General features: G+C 39.5%; 1 protein-coding gene across 2 annotated transcripts in view; it reads left to right on the forward strand.

The window, feature by feature from the left end:
- Positions 1 to 24,805, forward strand: part of ubr2 (ubiquitin protein ligase E3 component n-recognin 2) — a 141,660-nt gene extending 116,855 nt beyond the window's left edge. For both annotated transcript variants that reach the window (XM_078557131.1, XM_078557132.1), the window contains exons 33-47: positions 2,839 to 2,948; positions 4,895 to 4,964; positions 5,722 to 5,870; positions 6,166 to 6,221; positions 6,747 to 6,843; positions 6,999 to 7,069; positions 8,302 to 8,437; positions 10,330 to 10,420; positions 14,474 to 14,604; positions 15,069 to 15,177; positions 15,549 to 15,605; positions 15,709 to 15,786; positions 21,598 to 21,768; positions 22,147 to 22,248; positions 22,798 to 24,805. In XM_078557131.1, the coding sequence (XP_078413257.1) occupies positions 2,839 to 2,948; positions 4,895 to 4,964; positions 5,722 to 5,870; positions 6,166 to 6,221; positions 6,747 to 6,843; positions 6,999 to 7,069; positions 8,302 to 8,437; positions 10,330 to 10,420; positions 14,474 to 14,604; positions 15,069 to 15,177; positions 15,549 to 15,605; positions 15,709 to 15,786; positions 21,598 to 21,768; positions 22,147 to 22,248; positions 22,798 to 22,939 (1,570 nt within the window). In that variant the 3' untranslated portion in view covers positions 22,940 to 24,805. The remainder of the gene's footprint in view (positions 1 to 2,838; positions 2,949 to 4,894; positions 4,965 to 5,721; positions 5,871 to 6,165; positions 6,222 to 6,746; positions 6,844 to 6,998; positions 7,070 to 8,301; positions 8,438 to 10,329; positions 10,421 to 14,473; positions 14,605 to 15,068; positions 15,178 to 15,548; positions 15,606 to 15,708; positions 15,787 to 21,597; positions 21,769 to 22,146; positions 22,249 to 22,797) is intronic.
- The last annotated feature ends 252 nt before the right edge of the window (positions 24,806 to 25,057 follow it).

Raw genomic sequence — 25,057 nt, forward strand, 5'->3', positions numbered from 1 at the left:
CTGTGTTGAAGGGTGCTGAGTAAGCAAGGAAAGGTAGTACACTGTGGTTGCAGTGATGAAGGAAATAGTTGGAGACTGCAAATAGCTGCCGCTGTACTAAAGGGATTTGTACAAGAGCTTATGGGAGAGTTGTGAACAGGACAGGTGAGTGGTGGCAAGTTGAATGATCTTGGAGAGTAAGCAAGGTTAGAGAAGGAAAATAGTTGGATAGGATGGATGAGACAAGGGAACATAAAGGTGGACAGCATAACACAAGCTGCTGGAATAACTCTTTTCTGTACTGGAGGTATCCATACATCATTCAGATAGTGAGGAAACTCAGATTTGGGATGACAGCCATTAAAAGTTACGATGTGAAGACTGAGTATGAGAAAGCACATTCATGCATCCAGGGCTTTTGGAATACCCTGAAACTGATCATTAAATATTGCACTTGGGGCACCTATCACTCTTTCCCACTAGTTAGCCCATTGTTCAACTAGACTTGTTTATAGAGATTTAGAATGCGATAAAGTGTAATGGAGAAAAAAACCGCACCCTAAATGTGTTGAATTTATTTTATTACACTAGAAGACGACAAAAAAGGTGCAGATGATCTCAAGGTGAATCTTCCAGCAGCGCGTTCCCATGTGCAAAAAGGAGCTCCACAGTAGTTTCAGAATATTGGCACATGGTGATCATGCATTTATTGTAATGTTTCACAATGAACACACTTTTCTCTCTTCCAACTTCTTAAAAAAATGTATTTTTGTTGGACTTTCTTCAGTATACTTAGCCTCTGTAACATTGCTGGATCAAAACCTTTCTTCTCTCTGGAAATCTGATTAGTTGCCTTTTACACTCATTTATATTTGAACTCTTCATAATTATTAGTTTGGACCAACTTTGTTGTGTTCCCTTTATAATACTGAAATTTTAATAGTCCCCAAAATGATCTTTTCTGAAGAAGGTAATCCCAATTTCCTGCATCTTTTCTGATTCTTTGAATACCTTAGTTTCTCACCCACTTAAGCGCAGTAATATGGTTTGAAGACAAGCGTGTGTTATGTAAGATTACATAGGATATATGGTGCAGAAGCAGACTATTCAACCCAGTCAGCCCCTGCCAGCATTTATGCTCCACCTCGGGCCTCCTCTCATCCCTTCTCATCTAAATGAATCATCAGAACTGTCTGTTCTCTTCTCCCTCATATGTTTGTCCACCTTCTCCCAAATACACCTGTACTATTCGCTTCAACCATTCCATGTGTTAGTGAATTCCACATTCTTGTCACTCTTTGGGTAAAGGTAAAAACTGGTCCAAAAAGGATCAAACCAGTGCTTCATACATGAATTTTTTTAAACTGTCTGCAAATGATATTCTGTAGTTTTTGTTTTATTTAACTGCAGCTGATCTGTAGCTGCTGGCTTGATACATCTAGCCAACCTAATCCCTAGATTATATTACCACTACTTCACTCCTATATTGTAGTGATTTGGTCACAAGCTAATTACTGTCATCCATGTTAAATTTGATCTTTTCTCCAATGGCCTTGCCACCTAAATAAGTCATTTCATCTGAATTTTGCTGCATTGTTCTTCATTTTTTTTTTTCCTCCTATTTTGACATCATCCAGAAGTTTAAAGATTTTGCTTATCGTTCTCCAAGCGAGAGTCTATCAACTGTCTTTTTGTCGTCTTCTAATGTAATAAAATAAATTTGATACATTTAGGGTGCAGATTTTCTTCACAGTTTGTCGCACTATAAATCTCTATAAACAAGTCTAAAAAATCATAGAACCTACTAAAACCCATCTCTTTAATTATGTCTACCTTGAAGATGGTTGAAGATGCAAGTTCATGTTTGAAAAGGACAGGTAAGAGAGTTACATGTATGCACAAAGAGGGATGGTTGCATCTATAGCTTTTAGTTTATAATAAAATTATAGCTTTTAGTTTATAATAAAATTGTGCATGAAGATTAAAATTTTCACTTCTAATCACAGAAACTGACACAGGTTGAAAGGGGTAGGCAACTGCATATTTTTGTTCTGATCAGTTGAGAATCAACTGTCATTGTTCCTAGAGCAGCCTTGGTTATATCCAATTGTAATTGATAAAGAAAATCATTAGCCAGTCAAAAACTACTTACTTGTATCTCTGGGTAGAAATGTTAAACGTTTTCCAATTTATTTCACTTGAGTCGTGCATCCTTGCCTTTTTTCCACAATCCTGTACAGTAGCTGTCCCTTTAGAGCAATATAACCCAAGTCCAACACTCCTTGCTGGTTCCTTCTCTCCCACACCTTCCAATTTCTATTTTCTCCTTCACTTCCAATTCTTCTATCAGTTTTTCTATATTTGGTTTATAATGAAAACATGGTTTGTCTTATTCAGGCACATAATGTATTATTAGCCATGGTTCAGAAACATTTTATGTTACATGGAATAATGCTCCTATTATGTTATGAAAGTAGACTTGTGGTTTCCTACCTATGTAACTTTTGGGTGGTTCTTTGTAAGTATCTTAATAAATGTCAACAGTAGGCAGTTTAACCCTGAGTTTGTTTATAGAGAACTTCTGGAAGTAAAGCATAATATTGCGTACTCACCACTAATGAGAGAGATCCTCAGGATTTATATTTCTAAACTGAACACTTTGTGTTTTTTTAAGTGATTGTTGATCTAGAGATGTAGATGTATGGGTTTTTTAAAATGTACTGTTGTTGGATTTTATTTTTCAATCAGTTAAGGAAATAATACTGGAGCAGAACATTAGTAGTTTTTGTTCTAAGAGGAAAGGGGCAAGGCTTAGGTAACATTTTCATTGAACATGAATACCTGTGTTTTTCTTTTTAGTGACAATTCAAAAAACTATACAGGCACTCCTACTTTATCCCATTGGCTGAAGTATACATTGCAGCAGTTAAATGTCCTGAAGAAAATCCAGGAAAAGCAAACAGTACCTGGTAAGTATGAGAAAAAAAATCCGTTTTATACATAACTATTGTTCATTGTCTGTTATGCATATAATATGACAGTAGAAGTGAAAAATGCTTTGCTCTTGAATGCTGTATTACTATAATGATTAGGAAAATCTTTCATAGTGAAGCTGATTTATAACTGTCTGATACTGAATTGAGCAGGAAAAAGGTCACCCATCCATAACAGACATTCCTATAGACCTTTCAAGATGAAATTGTTATTGGAGAAGTAGAGTATAAGTCAAGTTAATTTCAGGATGTCTCCTAATTGCTTCCTCATGCTCATCATAAGACAGCTTTCATAAACAGGTTTACACTTCTTACAAACCCTAACTTAATCTTGTGTGTGTAGTGAATGTGACCTAGTATACCTCAGGGCTAACAATGTATCCTTGTACTGCTGGTTTATACTCAAGTCATATTGGATGCTTACTGTATACTCCTTAACTCTCTGATAGGATGCCATTCAGGCTAAACTACATTTCTTTTATTGGAAAGAAAATGGGTTTAATTCTCACCTATACATTAAAATGCTTTAATTTGAACAATGTGTCTTAAAATCCTGTGCTCTGAAGCAATTTGAAGTAACGTGTGAAGTCAGGAGAATCTTGTTAATAATCTGAATAACTTCATTACTCACGTCACAACTACAGTCATTGAGCACTGTGGTGTGTGCTGTCAAGAACAGATTAACTAATGTAACATAAAAGCAAAATACTGCAGGTCCTGGAAATATATAACAAAAAATTTGGAAATACTCAGCAGGTCAGGCAGCACCTGTGGAGAGAAAAGAAGGGCTAACATTTCAGGTCGAACTTGCTACTCAGAACTCAGACTAACCATTGTAATACTATCTTTTATATATAATTTCTAAAATTCCAATCATTTTCAAAACTTCAGTTTTAGTAGACACATTGATTTTTATTTATACTATCCAGTCCGGTTTTGCAAATCTTCCCCTACATATATTAACCTGTAATAAAAACAAAATTCTGGAAACACTCAACAGGTCCGGAAAATATTAAACTGTCATGATTAACTTGAGAGGCTTTAACTTCAGTGACTTCTGTAATGACGTTGCATAAGTTTTTATATGCTGGGGCTCTGCTAAAGTTAACTCTTTTTATAAAGGAAATATAAGTTTTAAGTTTGGCTTATAGTTTTAAATTTTATTTTGGCGTCTTTCCTTAGTTTGAGTTTTCAGATTTTATTTCAAATGTGCTCCATTGTATGAGCAAGTGGCTAGCTTATAAATTTACTAGATGAAATAGTTTCACAACACAAATTGAAATACTAATCTCTGGTAACATTTTAGTTTCTTGGTTTGACCTTTTGTAGGTAGTTTTGTGCCATCTTGTATCCAATTAGAGGGTGGAATGGCTTGGCCAAAACTTGCCCATGGCTAGCACTGGTGGTCCACGATCAGACAACATTGAGGGAAGCCAGTTAACTTAAGTTTTCTGCCCCTTTGACATGAACGATTTGGCCATCTTAATGGTAAACATTGGACTCCAATCCCCTGTATGATTGGCAAGTGTCTAAATGCTGAAGCTAATGTGCCCATCAGTGCAAGTGCTTAAGCCATGTTGTTTAACTTCAGAAATAAATGTGAAAACATAATTTAAAACTATTCATTCATTCATGTGTGCTCGGCCCAAAGGTAGGTCCATGGCTCATTGTCTGCTGATGCTAATTTTAAGATACGCATTCTATAAAAGCAAAAGGACTATTGTAAAAGTGATTTTCTTAATTCTTATCTTCAATTTTACTCCAAATTTCTGTTACGTTGAATGTTGTACCTATAGTGCTAGTGATTTTCTGTACTGCATTCATTGGTAACTACTTTTATGTTTAAAATAAGGTTTTTTTTAAACATCTTAAAGATCAACCACATTAATCACAGTTCATCCACATTCTGTTTTTTTTTCCAGATAACCTCTCCAATGCTAATCTAGAAGGAATGGAAGTCCCTGAGGGATTTCAACCTGATGTAAAACCAAAGTGTGTATTTTGATCATTAAACAATTTGAAAAGCTTCAATGTTGCCTTAGCTTTCTTTGCCATTTGTTGTGAAATGATAAATTAAAAAAGCTCCAATTATCATTTCAAACACAGTATTCTGTTATGGAGAATGAAAATGCTAATTAAAGTTTATACAAGTTTTTTTTGTCTTTGGCAAACGTTGTTGGATTATGTGTAACTCTTTCGAGTTATCAACAGATCGCACGTAACTCTTTTGAGTACATTCACAGTTCTTGGTTTCCGGGGATTATGTGTATGGAGCACCAAGTTTGAGTTTCCCCTTAATTGTCATCATATGGGAGGGTATTTCTTTAAGATCATTTGCATCAGATGTGAGCTCTTAAGACCATGAGTGAGTTATTCTATAGAAAATTCCACCTATTAGCATCCTTTGCAGCCATAGATTCCTCTTGGTATCTCTAACATCATAATAGAGATGTTGGACAATTGATTTTTTTTATTCATTCAGGGGATGTGGGCTTCGCTGGCTGGGGTTGCTGAGCAAACATATTCACTGTATGTTGGATACAGCAGTTCTGTTTAATTCACCTATTTAATGCCATGTTAATTATTAAGCGTCTTACTCATTAAAGTTTACTAGGCCAGATACAAAGCTTTGCCAATTGTTCCAAAGAACCATTTTCTCACTTTATGTTGTCTGGTGCTGTGCTGTTGGTTGAGACAAAAATTTGTTGCTTGGATGTTTCTTGCAATGGTGCTTTATTTCTTTTGTCAGGAATCCTTACTCAGATAGCATCAAGGAGATGCTTACAACCTTGGCTACAGCAACATACAAAGTGGGTCTCAAGGTTCATCCCAATGAGCAGGACCCACGGGTGCCTATAATGTGCCGGGGGAGCTGTGCATACACAATACAAGCAATAGGTGAGTCACAGTGAATGTAGTGCTGTATAGACTATCAGGATGTTTACTTAAGTGCCAAACTAACAAAATTATGTAAAATGACTTTTTAAAAGCCAGTATGTTTCTTAAGTAAACCATTGTCTAAATGTTAGCTTCAAAACCTAGTTGACTTCATTCTCCAAAATTAACATTAATGAAGACCTTACATTGTATTAAATTTGACCATATGGAGCACCATATATAAACATCTGGAATTTATCAATGTTGAACAAGACTACAGTAAGCTTTTAGAACTGTTTTATATTTACCTTTCCAGAACGTTTCCTGGCAGATGAAGAAAAGCCACTGTTTGGTCACCTGCCATGCAGGCAGGTAGGAATGATTAATATGTGTAAACATTGCATATAATTATAAAGATTGTTACAAAGACACAAAACCAAAATCTGAAAATAGAATAATGGGATTGTAATGGAAAATTTAAACAGCTACTGAAATATATCCTGGAAGAATGTTCTCTAAAAGCAGCGAAGACTAATATGTTGACTACTCTACAGGACAAGCTTTATTATATGGAATGTGTATATAACTTGGCCTCGGCCTCTAAATTACTTTGCTTATGAACTTTTAAAAAAATTGATATTTGTAATTCGGGTTGGTGTAAAGAATTAAGATATTTAATTGTTGGAAAAATTGCAAAATTTAATTAAACAAGTTGTTCCAGAAATTATGCAAGTTACTATTGTAATTCTAATGCTCCTACCACTGGTGTCATTTATTGGCTGTGAAACACTTTAGGATGTCCAGAGGTCATGAAAGGTGCAATGTAAATGCAAATTATTTCACTCTTTATAAGCAATGTTTTCAGTTGTTTTCTGCAGCTATAATTTTGTCTTGTAGGATGATTGTCTAAAGGCATTAACCCGATTTGCTGCATCACAGTGGACTGTGAGTTCTCTGTCTGTGGTTCAGAAACAATATGCTCGACTTTTATCAGGTTTGTATGTTGTGTAGCTTGAGTACCTGATTATAATTTTATGCAACTATAATTATAACAGCAAAAGCCCTCCTTATAAGTCAGTTTGCCAACTTTGATATTAATTGGCCTTGTAAAATGGAACACAGTTTTGTATATCTTTTCCCTTTTCTCAGTTCTGATACCTGATGATGATAAAACTCAGATTCCTCCATCCATTCTTGATGTTGACATGTTCCATTTATTGGTAGGTGATCAATCTATTTTACTTTTTTTTTTAAACATTCTCTCATTTTTGTGATGACTTTCAAATTGTATAATAAGACCAGGCTTGTTTAGTAAGCAATTTTGAGCTAGCTTCTTGGATGTACTATAAAAGTGTGTACAAGTGACACTTTCATACTCTTTTTCATGTTCCTAAGGTAATTTATAGTTTCTTTAAAAGTTAACCTATATTGAAAGTGACTACATCTAATTTCGAGTGACATTTAATATTGGAACATCAATCACTTCAGTTTGTAACATTTGTTTCAGAAAACAAAACAGGGTTTTTCTATTATGGGAAGTCAAGATAATATTAAGGGTTTCATAAGATATCACCTCAGTGTTGAAATACAAGTTCAAGTTCAAATTATTTGTGGCACATCTATGTTCCCACAAGTACAATTCCCTTAACAAAATTTATAATCTCAAAGGTTTATACTCCTGTTACTTTTTCCTTTTTTCCTCACAATCTCGTTCCACTGACAGATCTTTAGTTGAATTAGTCATCCTGCTTTGTCTATTTAGCCCATGTTAAGAACATCTGAAGTGAGAGAGAGCATTATAATTTTGGCAATAAACGTGTATGAGAATTGTGTACTTCAATTGACTTTAAAGATTCCCATTGAAATGCTTGAGCTGGCTGTTTTTTTTTGTATCTGTAATCCACTTAATGAGCCATTGTATTCTTTCTTGTTTGGTAGGGCCAAATAGAGTCATAGACTACAGCAGGAGGCCATTTGTCCCATCAAATCCATGCCAGCTTCCTGTAGCCTAGAGCAACCCAGTCAGTCTCATTCCCCGCTCTATTCCCATAAAACTGCAGGTTTATTTCCCTCAAGTGCCTATCCAATTTCCTTTTTAATTCATTGATCCTCCCTGCTTCCACCACCCTCTGTAGGCAATGAATTCCAGGTCATTACCACTCACTACTTAAAAAAGAAAGCTCTTCCTTACATCTCCCCTACATTGCTTGCCAAAACCTTAAATCTGTGTTCCCTAGTCCTTGTACCATTATTTTGGAGTCATGTTCATATTTTGGCAGCTTCCCATCGTACAACCAACTTGCCTCTAGATATTTGTGTAAGATGTCATGTTTAACTTTATTGTTAAAAATTCTATCTCATTTTTTTACCTTTCCATATCAAATAAAGTGTTTCTGTAGTATTTTTCATAACTGGCTCATGCAATTTGACGAACCTGTTATTCTCCCTACAGGTGAGCCTCGTGCTTTCTTTCCCAGCTCTGCATTGTCATGATTTCACTGGGGTTAGTTTAGCTGTTGGACATCTTCATCTCTTCCAGCTGGTTACCATGGCACACATTGTACAGATTTTGCTTACATCTTCAACTGGTAATTTATGAAGCATTCTAAGGGATTTAGGTTAATGAAGAGGCATATCAGGCTGCTTCATGGACTTACCCAGACTTGGCCAAGTTGCAGATATAAGTTTTAAAAGTGTTTGCAGTAAAAGAAAAACTAGAATGAATATGACCTTATAGCCAGTCCAGGAAGTTCATGAATGGTCTGTGAGTTATACTGTAATAAACTGATAGCTTGACCTCCAGGTCAAATTATGCAGAATGCTAGGCACTCAAATGAAATGTCAGGATATGTAAGCAAGTTCATGTTTTGGAACATTGTTTGTGCTAATGGTCAGGCCATTCCGTGATTGTTTTACCAATTCCTGCAGAGGTGATGAACAGTTCATTCTGTGTTAATGTTGTAAACTCATTTGTAATTGAGGGCGTAACAATTAGACATACAACCTAAGAATGTTGAGCTAATGATGAGTTATTCCAAAGACGGTATATATAACCGACAGAAATTGTTTAACTTCGAATTGCCTTTTAGAGCATTCTAAAAGTGCATTTCCCACGTGTGCACACTTGGTACTAAATAAAGAATTATCGCTGAATCTACCTACAGCCGACTCTGTGTCGAGTGTCTTTTAGATACTCCACAACAGTTAACAATAAATAAGATCGGGAAAATCTGTATGATTGTAACATTCAACAATAATAAACAATGCAGCAAGTACTATTTAGGTAAGAAAGAAGAAATAGGAGCAGCCAGCTGTGCCATTCAATACAATCATGGCTCACCCATCGATCTGCCCCAAATTCACCTTTCCGCACCATCCCCATATCCCTTAATTCCTGTAGTATTAAAAAATCTATCGATATCTGTCTTGAATATGCTCAAAAGCTGTGCATCCACAGCTCTCGGGTTGAGAACTCCAAAAATCCACAACCTTTCGAGTGAAGAAATCTCTCGTCTTGTCAGAGACTCTGAATCCAAGTTCTATACTCCTCAACCAGGGGAAACATCCTTCCAGCACTTCTACTCTATTAAACTACTTTAGAATTTTATGTTTCAATGAGATTACTTCTCATTCTTCTAAATTCCAGGGAATATAGTCCCAGTCTACCCATCTCTTTTAATAAGATATCCCCTCATCCAAGGGATTAGTCTCGTGAACCTTCATTACACTCCCTCCTAGGCGACTATATTCTTCCTTAAGTAAGGAGACAAAAACTATGCACAGTGCCCCAGGTGTTGCCTCACCAAGGCCCTATATAATTGCGGTAAGGCTTATTCACTTGTATGCTCTAATCCCTTTGTAAAATTGCTGACATACCATTTGCTTTCCTAATTGCTTGTTATACCTGCAAGTTAACTTCTCGTGATTCATACATGAGAACACCTTGTCCCTCTGAATATCAACATTTTCCAGTCTCTCTCCATTTAAAACATATTCTTCTTTCCGTTTTCCTCCCCAAGTGAATAACTTCATATTTCCCCACTTTATATTCCATCTATCGTGCTCTTAGCCTACCTGTATCTTCCTTTTGCAGGCTCTTTGCATCTTCCTCACAGGTTACGTTCACACCTGACTTTCTATTGTCAGCAAACTTGGACACATATACTCAGTCTCCATAATAAGTCATTGATATATATCGTAAGTAGCTGAGGCCCAAGCACTGAAACTTGTGGTACCCTGCTAGTTACAGCCTACCAAACGTGAAATGACCTGATTATTCCTACTCTGTTTTCTGTCCATTAACCAATCCTAATGCATGGTAATGTATTATATCCAATCTGTACTATTACATTTTTGGGGGAGAAGAATAAACCTAGTTCAATTAAATTGTTAGCTATGAAATTAAATTAGATATACTAGCAAGACTTCACTTTTGCATGTTTAAATGAGTGTTTTGACTCCAGTGGTTTGCTGCTTCTAGAGGAAAATAGTATGGACCAGGAGAGTGCTGATGGGGCTGAAGAGGCTGCTGCCTTAACAGTGTACGACAAACTCAGGCAATACTCAGGAAGGTAAGATGCAAATCAAGTAATATATGGCTTTTGCAGGTTTAAAGAAAAATGGGAATTCTGCCATTTGAAATGTGGAAGCTTACTTCAACTTAGTTCCTCCAATCCAGTGCAGGACAATGGGCAGCAAGACTCTGGTCCATCGCTCCTTTTTTTTTTTGCTGCCAGACGGTGTCTTGTTCTTGAAGGTCCTCCTCAAGTGTACTTCGCCAGGTCGCCTTTGACCAGTCCCATCACCTTTTTCCATCTGGTGATATCCTTTCTACTGCCACTCTGGCTGGGCCTACATTTGGGAGATGAATTACATGTTCCGCCAGTCTCAGTGGTCTCTCCGTCACAATCTCCCACAAGTGCTTCTGACCAGTTCTCTGTAGTACTTCCTCATTGGTGATATTGTCTCCCCATGTGATGTGTAGGACAACACTGGTGAAAGACGTCCAATTTACATGACACTTTTGGTGTTCTCTTCCATGTCTCGCTGGCATAGATTGCAGTTGGCACTACTATCGACATGTCAAGTCGCAGCTTCATGGCTTTGTGGATGGTGTTGGATGCCCAGACCATGTGGAACCACTGGAAGACTGATGCTGCTTTACCATTTCTGGTGTGGACATTGATCTCTACATTGCCCTCCCTGGAGATATTTCTCCCTAGTTAGGGGAAGTGGTCGACATCCTTGGTGTCTGTTGCCCTATGGTGATGGGAGGGGCCTTGTTGCCATCAACAAGGTCTTGGTTTTCTTGCAACTGATGTGTGGGCCAACCTTGGCGGTGCTACTCTCAAGACTGGTAGCCATGTCTTGCAGGACACGTGATTCTTCGGCCAGCAAGGTGTTGTCATCTGCGAAATCCAGGTACGTCAACTGGTGGTGTTGCCACGGGATGCCAAAGTCTGAACCCACCATTGCCACCACCTTGATGAAATCAATAACTAAGAAGAAAAGGAATGGGGGAAGCCTTGTTGTTCCTCTGTGATATTGAAGGAATCCATGGTGCCCTTGATGTTCTCGACGCAGCAGCTGGAGTTACGGTTTAAGGCTTTGACGATGTTAATATACCGCTCTGAGATGCTGTCCTGTCTTGCGATGTACAAGAGTGACTGCTGATGGATGCTATTGAAAGCCTTCTTGAAATCAATGATGTTGACAATAAGTGGCTTCTGATACTCTAGGCTGTGCTCTATGATGTTCCTAAGCGTAAAGATCTGCTCGCAGCAAGACCTGCCATCAATGAAATCTGCCTGTTCTTCATGAAGAGTAATGTCTGCTTCTGCTTTCAATCTTTCAGCACCGTGCTGAAGACCTTGCCAGGTACTGAAACAAAACTGCAGATTTAATTGCCTTGGGATTCTTCTTTGCGTTAAAGATGCTATGTAAACACAAGTTGTTGTAGATCAGAAAGAAAACAGATGTTTTGGATGGGATCTTCATCAAGGACCTTTGTCTTCCTGAGCAGCCCTTCGTATATATTAATTTTTTTTTTTAACTTTGTTGTCTGATAACAGTTTCTTGCTTAGATGATAATCAAGAGAACATGAGTTCAAATCCCACCATGGCAGCTTGAAGATTTGAATTCAGTTTTAAAAGCCAGTAATTTATAACATAAAAGGTTGGTACCAATAAAAGCGATCCAGAAGCTGTTGGACTGTTGTAAAAGTCCAACTGGTTTAAAAAGGTCTTTAAGGGATGGGAACCTGCTGTCATTACCTATGGTCTGTGGGTGATATTAGTTCCACGCCAACATGGGTGACTTTTAACTGCCTAGCAAGCCACTCAGTTCTATCAAACTACTGGAAAGGAACAAAACTGGACTAAACCATACAGTACCGCAATCTGAGCCTCATGGTCCAACATATTCATCATCAGCCAGCCAGATGACCATTGCTGGTTGAATGAAGAATGTGGAAGAGCATGCCATGAACAGTGCCAGGTGTACTTGAAAACGAATAGCGAAGCCACATACATGCTTGAAAGCAGTGCGTTATAAACAGCAGATCATGTCAAAGCTTGGGAGTCGTGCCACATCAGGGTGATGATGAACACTTAAGCACCTAACAGGAGGGAGGGGCTATTTGAACATCTCCATCCTTAATTATGATGGAATCCAGCATGTGAATGAAAAGTAGAGGCTGAAATTTTTACAACCATCTTTACAACTAGGTTAACTGGCCTGTAGTTTCCTGCTTTCTGTCTCCCTTCTTTCTTGAACAGAGGTGTCCCATTTGGTTTTTAATCCGCTGGGACTTTTCTAGAATCTAGGGAATTTTGGAAGATCTCCACAGCCACTTATTTTCAGACCGTAGGATGCAGGCCATCAAGTTCTAGGGGATTTGGCAGCCGTAAGCTCCATTAGTATTCCCATTACTTTTTCTCTAGTGATAGTGATTTTTCGAAAATCTCCCTTTTGCCTCTTGATTTTCAACTGTTCTTGGGATAGTTTTGTGTCTTCTACTGTGAATTTGGATGCAAAATATTTGTTCAAAGTCCCTGCCATTTCCTCATTTCCCCTTATTAATTCTCCAGTCTCACCCTCTAAGGGGACCAATGTTCACATTTGCTACTCTTTTTCTTTGCATATGCTTGTAGAAGCTTTTACTGTCTGTTTTTATATTTCTTGTTAGTTTTCTGTCATACTACAGTTTCTCTGTCTTCATTTTTTTTTAGTCATCCTCTGCTGGTTTCTAAAACTTTCCTAATCTTCTGGCCTACCACTAATCTTATAGTTATAGGCCTTTTCTTTCAATTTGAACTGCCCTTAACATCCTTAGTTAGCCATGGCTGGTGCATCCTTCTGGTGGAGTCTTTCCTCAATAGAATTGATCTTCGTTGAGAGTTATGAACCATCTCCTTAAACGTCTGCCACTGCATCTCCACCTTCTTACCTTTTAACTTATTTTCCCTGTTCACTTTAGTCAGCTCTATCTTTGTACCCTTATAATAACCTTTATTTAAGTTTAAGACACTAGTTATGGACCTACTATATATAGTTTGTTGCTATGTGTATCTTGGAATCGACAATTTGAATCAGGAGGTTTGGTTGCTTATTACTTGTTTACAGAGGCGTGGAGCTTTCTGACCTGGTGACGTGCTCCATCTAGTGGTTTAGACAAGAAAAGAAGTAAAATTCACTTTATTTGGGAGGGTTAAGTGAAGGGATTCCCTGGCACTGAGTCCTGGTTGGGAGGTAGGTTTTTTTCTACTGGTCTGCAAAATTTGAAATATAGTGTTTTTAAAAAACTATTTTAAGAACATGAATTATGATATTTCCTGTGTTAATTAATTAGATTTAGTGAAGATTTGTTGTCACCTAGTTTATCGTGTGTATTTGTCCTGTAATTTAACATGGCTGATAGCTGGTCGTCATTCATCCTTCAGTTATTTAATGACAAATAGGATAACAATTTTAGGGAATGCTCATGATAGCTCAATGGTATGAGTGCTGAGTGTAATTAACTTGGTCAAGGTGGAGGCCCTACAGTTGCCCTTAAGCTTTTCTGGGCTTGGGAGCGGGAAACCACCCTTGATTCCTGCATCTGTTCACTATCCAGTGACCATTTTTGGAAGTGTATATTTGGCTTATTGGGATAGCCTACCATCCCAGCATCATCACAATATTCTACCAACGCTTCTTACCCAGACTAGTAGAATGAAAGATCATTATTTGGGCTAGATTTTGAAGGGGCTGTATTGGATGTGGAACATGAAATCTGTCCGTTACGTAAGCTATTTGATGCAAATTCAATTGGTTAATAAGCAGTAATTTCCAATTTCTGGTTTGAGCCATTGTTGACTTTTGAGCACATTTTGCGAGGCAGGTGTTCTTTAAAACAGGTTTCAATATAATTTGAACTAAGAGAAGGCCGTCTGATAAATTGAAACTATATTGGGTCATTGCAACAGATATGGCTGTCGGTAGACTAACCTTGGATTAAGATTTGAGTGCAGTATGCTATATTGGACCTTTATGACGTATTACATAGTACTAAATTACTCTTCAGCCAAAGTGCATTTCTTGGAGTTCAGAAAGAATTGACTCTTTTATGATTTATCTCCTGTAGTGCCTTGAATTCAATGTCTTCAGGGTGGCACCTGTGGCAATATATCAAGACTGGAATAATGCCCTATCTACGGTGCTCTGCTTTGTTCTTTCACTATCTCAATAGTGTACCAGTACCGGTTGAACTGCAAGGTAATTTATTTCTCAATACAAAATTAAATCTTGAAGTAATTTGCTTCAGCTTTTTCACTTTGAGACCTAGCCTTTCATCCACATCTTAAAACGTGGTTTTCCACCTTTTCTAGGATAAGCACTGCAAAATTATTTTACATATAAAACCCAAAACAACCCATTTTCTCAAAGCTTTTTATTCTTTACCGTAAAAGCAAAACATACTGCTAAATCACAGGCAGAAGAACTTCAATCCTCTATTGTAATTTGTACAGTTTGGTTACTTGTGCCAAAACCATATTTGTATGTTACATTTATTCCAAATACTTTGCTAAAACTGCTAAAGGTGTAGCTTTTTGTAGAATATGTGAAGCTTTTATGATACTGTGATGCTAGTGGAGCATATATTTTGACTATTTCTCCAGTGTTTTATATATGTAGGTTTAGAGGAGTTTGATAATGATCCTGTTTCTATTCATTTTCAGAGAATGGAGCATGCCACTTTGAACTGTTGTGCCGCTATCTTCACCTCCCAGAGAACCTAATGAGTCTTTTCCAAACTGAGAACGATACAATTGAGCCATTGATGCAAAGGTGAAAATCATGCACAAGAAATGCTTGTTTATACATCCCATAAACAATATGGCTCTTGATGCTGAAAGAACTATTACGTAATTGTGTTTTAGTTAAAGAAAAACCATTCACCATGCTGAAACTTGAATTTATGCGCTTGCTCATGTAAATATGCTATTTTACAAGAACACGTGAAAAATTCATCTTCCAAAAATTTAGGTGCTTTCTATTTTGAAAGCGAGTTAGCTGTTTTTCAGCATCAAAAATAATCAAATTTAACTGTTTATTCAAATTTTAAAATCCAGAGTTAGGCTGTTGCAATGATTCTTTGCATATATTAATACTGTGATTGTTGCACATTAACATACATGTACAAAAACTTGAAATTATAGATGGTGTGGAAGTGCAGAAGTGCAGAGCTTTGTGAAGGGGGAGAGAACAGCTATTAGGTAGGCTTATAACTTGTGGTTTTGTGATCGTTTATTTGTCAAATTGATTATATCTGTTCTTCTGATTTGAGTTTCTTTTTCCTTCCCTATATCCCTGTTCTAGCTATCCGAGGGAGTCAAACAAATTGATAGAACTTCCTGATGATTACAGTTGCCTCATAAACCGGGCATCTTGTTTTACGTGAGTACACAAAAAATCTTTCAAATTTCATCTCTTTAGGTTTAACAGTGATCTGTTGTAAATTGAATCGTGAATTGCTGAACTTGGTTTTATTAAATTTTAAAATCATGCAGCATTATTATAGTGATGTTTATGAGTAAGGTTAAAGGGCAGTAGTTGTGTGTGTGTGTATATATTTTGACTTTTGAATCACAAAATCAGGGAGATTTGCTTCTGCCTGCATGTATCATCGCAAGTCTATTTTAAGCCTCAATTTGCTCATCTCTATCTAATATACTAATGTTGAAGAGCATGCCAGGAACAGCACCGGATGTACCTAAATAAGAGGTGTTAACCTGGTCAAGCTACAACACAGGACTCCTTGCATGCTAAACAGCAAGATCAAAGCTTTACAATTCTGCCACATCCAGTCATGAATGGTGATGGACAACTAAACAAATAACAGCACGATGAGATTCCATGAACCTTCCCAACATCAATGATGGCAGAGCCCATTATGTGAGTGCAAAAACCCAGGCCTAAGTATTTTCACCCATCTTCAGCCAGGAGTAACAAATGGATGATCTATCTCAGCCTCCTCCCAAAGGTACCCACCATCACAGAAGACAGTCTACGGCCAAGTCGATTGGCTCCACATGATATCAATGAACAGTTGACCTCTCTGGATATATCAAAGGCTACGGACTCCCAAGAACATCTAGTTAGGTTGCGCAAGACTAGTACTCCAGAACTCGCCATGCCTCTAGCCAAATTATTCCAGTTCAGCTACAACGTTCATATCTACCTGACAGCCTGGAAAATTGCTCACATATGGGCTCAATTTTCCCAGAATTGCACTAAGTGCGGTAGCGGGTGGGTAAAATGGAGTCCTACCTGCTGATGAAAATGGTGGGTTTTCACGCCGTATCTTCCCGAGCCCACCTCATTATGTATTCACTCCTGCGAAACACACCGTTTCCATGGTAAGTGGGCTCTCATTCGCCCGCTCGCCACCACCCCGTGTTGAATCACACCGGCTGCCATCTTTAAAAGGCAGCAACCAGCAAAGTGCTCATCATCACAGCTGCCTGGGAGACATGGCCACCAAAGGCAAAAAGACTGCAGCCCCCCGCTTCAACAATGGGTCCCTCGAGCGACTGCTGGATGACGTGGAGACCCACCAGGATGTGCTGTAACCCCCACTCTGGCCGCAGGATAGGTAGCAATGTCACCAACCCGGCTTGGGAGGCGGTGGTCGCCGCCAATGCCCTTCAGAAGAGGATAGCCGCCCAGTGCCACAAAAGGATGAATGATGCCCTCTGTTCCGCCAGGGTAAGTCACTCTTTTCATCACTCCCAACTTTCTACTCTCAAACCCATCACACACCCACAGGGCCCTCACTCACTGCCAGTGCAAGGGACATCACCATTCACTCTTTCACATACACAATCATTGTCCTTGTCCAGTCCATGGGACCACTCACCAGCCACACAGGCCAGACATACTTATCAACTGGCCTGGCATGCATCCTGATACACTCTCCCCATCTCTATCCATGCAAGACAAACTGACTCACAACAGGAAGGAAAGGTCGCAGACAGGTGGAGGGATGCTGAAATTCAAAGTCTCTCAATTTGAAAACACAGCCATCCCGCTGGCCGGCACTGACTGGGACCGGTCCTGTGCTGACAGTGAGGTCGGCGCTGCTCTACCAAGTGAGGATCCAGTAGTGCAACATCCATCTGATAACCATGCTGTGAGTGATGTGTTGTCTTTCACAGGCCACTGCCATGCACTAATTATCTCCCCATGCTTTTGCAGGCACATCTGCCAAACAGCCGACAGAGTCCATGACCCAGGGCCTCCAATCAAGCCCCGAAGAAACCTCTGAAGAGGAATCTGAAGGCACCCTCCCTGATATCCTGTCACAGCGCTCACCCACACCCTCCACCAACACAGAGACACACACCTCAGTGGGACCTAGCTTTAGAGTAACATTGGGACCACAACCTGCTGAGCACATTGCACTTTCTGATCCACAGCAGGCGGAGGCAGAGACTTCCCAGGTCCCGGCACCCGGAGGACTACTGGAGGCCAGAACGTTGCCGAGTCCGAGTCAGATGACGAGCCTCTGGACTCGGTCATGGCGCAGTTGCTGGAGCTGTAAAGGCAAGCTCGGGAACATAATCAGGAATGGATGGCTGCTGCACTCCTCAAATTGCGAGGCACGATGGAAGAGTCCCTCCGTCTTCAGGCTGAGGTGATAGCGTCAGCATTGCAATGCACTGAGGTCAACACTGGCAGGATGGCGGCCGCCATGGTGACCTTGGTGCTGGATGTCACTCCTGTACTGCTGCATGTGCTTAACTCCATCACTGATGCCATAGTTGCCTTCAACAGTGTGTACGCGCGAGGGGTGCTGGGCAGCTCAGTCTCACTCCAGCTTCCCCTCCTGCTCATGGAATCAGCCAGGGGCTCTCGGGCACCCATAGGGAGGAGAATCAGCAGGTGCACGCTCCAGGGCCATCCACCCAGGTGACTCTGAGAGTGGCCGGCCCATCTGACTCCTCTCTTCCTGTGACCTTCACAGATCCAGCTTCACAGGCCGAAGAGGGTGCCACTGCCACGCAGCAGGACACCGAAAGCAGGCCAGGGCCCACCAAGTCTCGGCCCTCTAGAGGGCGCCTGCCAAAGTCATCACAGACAGGGCGTCACAGTCAGCAGGCTACCTCCACCTCCGCTGTGGAGGTCCGGGAAGCACCAAGACGTATTGGCAGGGTTAGGACAGTTAAAGAGAATTATTTGCACAGCACGGGCACGGGTGTTAATCACTTGTACATAATGCTCACTATTGTCAATAAACTCCCAAGAATGTCTCCCTGCCTATGGCTCCTTGTTCTGATGAACAGCATTCTTGTCACTCAGATGTGAAACCTTTCTGCACAAGATAAAAGGCAGGTGTCTCAGTCCAGGGCCTCTTCCCTATGCTCTGTGCAACCTTCAGACCACAGTGATGGTCCAGCCTCACACTCCCTGGAAACATTACTGATGCCTGGACCTTGGCAGTGCTGGTCATTGCTGCCAGAATGTAGTGGGCAGGTGCCAAAGAGTTCTCTCATACTTTGTGTGTGTGCTCTCAGCACTTTTAAGGTGGGACTGGCCCCCATCTCACCAGCATCTGCGCCCAGCGATTCTGTGCACCAGCTGCTGAAGGGCTGAGGTGCTGAAGGTGGACACAGCATCTGATGCATCTAAAGTTTCATGGCTGCTTCTCTGAGATGGCCCTGATCATGGACCGCAAGCGAGCTGCCCTCAGCCAGACAGGAGTCAGACATTCTCAGAGGCCATGTGAAGATTTATGGAGTGTCCTTGCTGCATCTCCATGACAGGAGCATTCTCTCAGAGGGTATTGGCGGTGAGATAAGCCAGATTGGAGTCAAACGTTCACAACTGCAATGTGAGGATCTGCAGGGACACCTCACTGCATGTCGTCGTCATCCTCTACAAATCTGGCAGTTAGAGGGCCTCCCAAGTGCGCCTGCCTCATTTAGCCAGTGTGAGAGCCTCATCCCCGTCGGCGTCCTCCTCATCGGAGGACACATGCAACTTCTCCATCTCCTCCTCAGCCAGCTCCTCACCCCCATTGCGGCGCCAGATTGTAACGGGCGCAGCAGACAATGATGATGCATGACACCCTCTGTGGACTGTATTGCAGGGCTCCACCAGACCGGTCCAGGCATCGAAACCTAACCCGATAGTCTGCTCTACCAAGTTGCGAGCTGCTGCATAACCCTCATTATAACGTTGCTCTGCTGTAGTCTGAGGCCGTCGCACAGGTGTCATCAGCCACGGCCTCTGCGGGTAGCCCTTGGTCCCCAAGTAGCCAACCCTGCAGCCTCTGTGGACCCTGGAAGACTGCAGGGATCAGCGAGCAACTCAGGATGTAGGCATCGTGCACACTCCCTGGAAACCATATGCACACCTGGATGCATTTCTGGTGGTCGCATACCAGCTGCAGTATGTGCGGCCCACCATCGGCGGGCTGAGCAGATGATCGCAACCTGCCTTCATGCCGTCATGAAGATCCCGCCCCAAGGCTTCTTTGACAGTACCTCCCAAACCCAAGATCTGTGCCACCTAACGTGAAAAGACAGCAGAGAACACCACCACATACAAGTGCCTATACAAGTCTCACTCCATCCTGACTTGGAAATAGATTGCTGTTCCTTCATTGTTGCTGGGGAAAAATCCTAGAGCTGCCTACCTACCTTTGTGGGAATAACTTCACTGCCTGAACTGCAGCGGTTCAGATTGCTGCTCACAACAGCCTTCTTGAGGGCAAATAGGGATGTGCAATAAATTCTGGTGGCGTTGGTGACGCCCACACTTCATGAATGAATTTCTAATAAAAATTCTCCTTTTAATTTCTCATTATGGATTCGAATCTTGTATAACACCAATGATGTGAGAATTCAAGGTGAGGTTGTAGATTGCGTGTTTTGTTGCAAAAGATAGAAAAATAAGGTGTCAGTTTGTGAAACCATGCATTGCAGGCACATTCTGTGCAACTGTCCTAAGCAATCTTTCTCCCACTGAAATTAGGGTTTGCCAATATATAAGACATGAGACATCTGACCAACAAATTTCTCTTTGACTGATGGAATGCATCCATTAAAAAAATTTGTTGTTTGCTTTAGCTTATATCATCAGACTTTTTTTGTAACTGAGATTCTCATTTAGTTAGTAATGACTTGGTTGTCAGCTGTATGTATATTCTATTAAATGTGGTACAACTTTTGTTCTATTTTTGATGAAGTTTAATCTTTATGCTATGAAGCGGATATAGAAGTGCTATTGAAATAGATAACCTGCCCAAAATAGGCATTGGCTATAAAATAGCATACATAATAAAAGTCTCAATAGCAATGAGTTTGAAAATAGTTCATTTTTTTTAATAAGAAAGGAAAGGTTGGAGTGAGGAAAAATGTAATATTCCAGGAGAAAGCAAGGGAGTTGACTTTAAGAAAAATCTGTTAAAAATGCAATTATTATAGTCCACACCCCTTACATAATTCAAGTTGATTAAAGGCAACCATATATATCAGTCATTAACCATTTGCTAATGCTATAGAAGTCAATTATGAAAGTGCTGCTTCTAACATGTTAAGTGTTCCAGCAATATTAGGCAATTCAATAAGCGTACAGAATAACAGAATTTTAACAGCACAGAAGGAGGCCATTCGGCCTATCGTGTCTGCACCAACTCTCCAAATGAGTTCTTTCCATCTTATTGTCATATTTGTACTTAAAAACGTCCATAGATATTTTTGTGCCTGTTAATCACTGGTCCTGAACTAGATCCCCACCTATTGCTCATCTGTTAGAATCTGCTGCCAAGATTTAAGAAATTTTGTCCCTTCTGCATTTTACCAGCTCCTGATTTTTCAATTGGCGACTTAGGAACAGTAGAAAACTCTTGGTTTAAATCTCAAGCAATCTGTTAACTTTTGTTCACAATAACCATGGAAGCAGATTTGGATCCAGTCAGCCAATTTCTTCCTCCTTCCTTCCTTTTTCTCAGTGTCTCTAAAAGGTAATACACTGTCCAAGGCTTGTAGCAGGCTAATTGTGATAATATCAAAGTGCCTGCTATAAACAAACCAAATCAGTTTGTTACCATATCAGGGAATCATAAAATGACATTGAAAAGCAGACAGCTCCCTTCATAAGGGGGAAAATACATTTCACACTCCTCCTCATCAAAATTGCAATAAGTGAATTTCATCTATTGTGATTGACAAATTTTACTTTTATCTTTATAATTTGAAATAGATGTCCAAAATCAGGTGGGGATAAAAGTCGAGCACCAACTCTCTGCTTGGTGTGTGGGGGAATGCTGTGTTCTCAGAGCTACTGCTGTCAGGCAGAGCTGGAAGGAGAAGACGTTGGGGCTTGCACTGCTCATACCTATACTTGTGGGTGTGGAGTTGGAATTTTCCTGCGGTGAGTTAAAACCTTAATCTCATTGCTGTAACCCTTTAGAGCTACTTCCATCTTAGCTAGGTCCACAAATAAGAATCATGTTATGAATCATTGTAATCATGACAGAAGTTAACTCAGAATTGAGCATGTCTGGTAATTATAGAGAGTGGAGCACTGAAATCCTTTGCTTTAGGATGGCACCTGAATCCTAGCTGACTTCTGACACTTGTATTTTAAATGGTAGCATTTCGCTAATTCTTGGTCAGACGGCTAAATTATAAGAGCACCTGATGATTTGCTTTTTTGTTACGAGGGAGAGGGGAGAGAAATTGATCCCTTAACTCAGTGCTTTGTAAATTAAGAATGCAAATATACATAGCTATGGTTGTGCATTTTCAGAGTTCGAGAAAGTCAGGTGTTGTTCCTGGCTGGAAAGACAAAAGGATGCTTCTATCCACCACCCTACCTTGATGATTATGGAGAGACAGATCAGGGACTGAGGTAAAAAGTTAAAATATTTTATTTTATAAATATGGACTGCGCATTTCCGTGAAAGAACATGCACAAGTTGAGATTTTATATTAATTGTTCCAAGGATTCCCTGCAAACATTTTTGATTTGATTGTTTGTATAAATGTTATTCCCTCTGTTTTATTTTGTTTAGCCTACCTGTTTTCTGATCATAATGCCAGATAGAAGTATTTTCTCTCTTAACATATGTCCCTCTTTGTGTGGATTGCAATGGTCTTGCAAGATAGCTGTATTGATTGGTGGAAGTTCTTGCCCGTTGAGAAGTTAGTTTTAGTGGTATTTAACATGGTACACAGTGCTGGAATAATATTTTATTGAATAGTTATTAATTTATGGATTTTTCCCCACATCAGCTTTAATGCGATGAATTTGCTAATTCTACTTTAAATCCTAATTGCTCTTGATTATAGCTGCTCATCCCTTGGTCATTATATTTGTCTTTTTTCTTATTGTGAAGAAGGTTGATGTATGAAGATAAATACTTAACAATGGTAATCTTATTTGAATTGCATTTTTCAGACGAGGGAACCCCCTTCATCTCTGCAAAGAACGATACAGGAAGCTGCAGAAACTGTGGCAGCAACATAGCATCACAGAAGAGATTGGCCATGCGCAAGAAGCAAATCAGACGCTAGTTGGCATCGACTGGCAGCACTTGTGATTAGTTTCTCATAGAACTGTAGACACTCACCTCATCCTGAAGCAAAAAATATCCTCTTGAGGGAAGTCAGAGGATCAGGTTAAATGAAATACACCTCAGGCTACCCATTTTGGAACACTTGCTCCTGAATTACAGTAATTTAAAAAGAAAGGTTACACAACTGTTCACCTGTCATTAAGAAAATGTGGATTGCATGTGAAGTGCATATTTTAAAGAGATGTTATTCACTTTATTTGCACTTGAAATCTTCTCCACTAAAATGGAACATTTTGGGATAATAAAGCCCACATCTTCAAAGTAGCTGATCTTTTTTTGAATCAGAATTATTTATCAGGTGTTGGACAAATACAATATGGACATCCAAAGTGTGTTTCTGTGCTCTATAGTTAGTGATGTCTAATGAACAAGTTTGGGTCAAATATGTAAAAGATTGCTGGTCTTCGGTTGGAAAAACATTTTTTTTTAAATCTTGCTTTCCCCCTCTTTCTGTCTTGCTTCCTTTCATAGTTTAACTCACTTTACACCGATTTGTGAATGTGTTTTCTCAAGGTGTGCATCTGGTTTCAGTCAACTAATCAGAAATTGAGTAGAGGTCACTAAGACATGAAAAATTTCCCTCGAGTAAAGAAGCAGTTTGTCACTGTTCTATTTGTGTTAAAAATCTTACTATTTGTGCTTTATAAGAAAATATATTGTAAAATGCATTTAAAGGATATATAAAGCTATTTTATATCTTGCAGTTTATTATAAAGTTATTTTTTAAAAAACAGCCATATGATGCAAACAGGCTGTAATCAGGGCAGTTAAATTGGTGACTTTTTTTTAACAGCAAGAATTGACGAGAAGCTTCTTCTTGAAATATATTGATAATAGGAATGACGGTAGGCGAAGAGGAAATATTTCTAGTTTTCATTTTCTTATATTCGCTTATCTGAAGCATTCTATTATTAACTTAAAATTGAGTTCTAACTTCCAAGTCAGAACCTGTTTGTTAACATCTACCATGCAAAACCCAATGATTCAGTTGTTCTTTGGCTGGAGTTGATCATGGATTGTTTCAGGCATTGTTTTATAGAAGCTAGCAAAGAAAAATCTCTGAAACAATATAAAAATGAGTGGTATGATTGAATTCATATTTTTGGGAAAATAGTCTGCACAGCACCCTTGAGCATTTTGCCCATAACTATCAATAATCCATGATATTTTTTATTTTAGTTGAGAGTATAGTAAAATGAGCCTACAGAGTGAGTTAATAACTTTCAACAACTATGTTTGGTCTTCACAGAATGTGGCCAAATGTGGGTTCAATTCAGTTCTTGCCTGTATGTTGCGAATGCCTACCTGGTACTAAAGTAGATTAATATCAGTGGACAGACTCATCTGTCTTTAAACTAATTTTGCATACGAACAGGAGAAAATACATCTTGGGACTACCTTTGCTAAACATCAGTGGGGTCTTCTGATTCTGTTAAGCAGCTGCAGTACAGGGTCTTAATATACAAATATGCCATGTAACACTTTCAACAAAGTTCTTAACTGTAAAGCTTGATATTCCAAAGGTGAGCAAAATGATCAGAAAGAGGAGGACCTTCAAATGTATTACTACTTTGGATTGTGTGGGAAAGTTGAGGATTCTGACTAACATCCTTCTGGTCCAGGATGACGATGGAGCAGGCATTTTGAGATTGCTTGACTTGTGCTACAATAATCTTTTTCTTAATTTTTATGAATGAAGTGATGTGGTGAACTTAAATAAAGGGGAAAAATGTAATCCTGTTTTGTATTGCTGAAAAAATAGACACGCTGTTGAAGCTTTTCGTCTTGCACTCATCAGGACGGATGCAGGAATGCCAAATTTCAGTGGGAGCAACAATTTATAATTCAGGAGAAAAGGGTGCTGTTTGGTTGGCAAGTCGATTCTGCTTGAGGCATTGCCATGGAGAATACAGCAGAGAACAATTGTCCAGCATGCTTCTGTTTAATTCAAAAAAGATGCAATGCTTGGACATGCATATGAATATATGTAACTTCTAGCAAGTGTAAGTGAGCCACATTGCGAGCCTGACTCTTAATTTTAAATTGGTTGTTAGTGTAATTCTTAGCATACTCAAGATTGTT

Source organism: Cetorhinus maximus, chromosome 14 (genome assembly GCF_964194155.1).
Source record: "Cetorhinus maximus chromosome 14, sCetMax3.hap1.1, whole genome shotgun sequence".
Taxonomy (NCBI): Eukaryota; Metazoa; Chordata; class Chondrichthyes; order Lamniformes; family Cetorhinidae; genus Cetorhinus; species Cetorhinus maximus.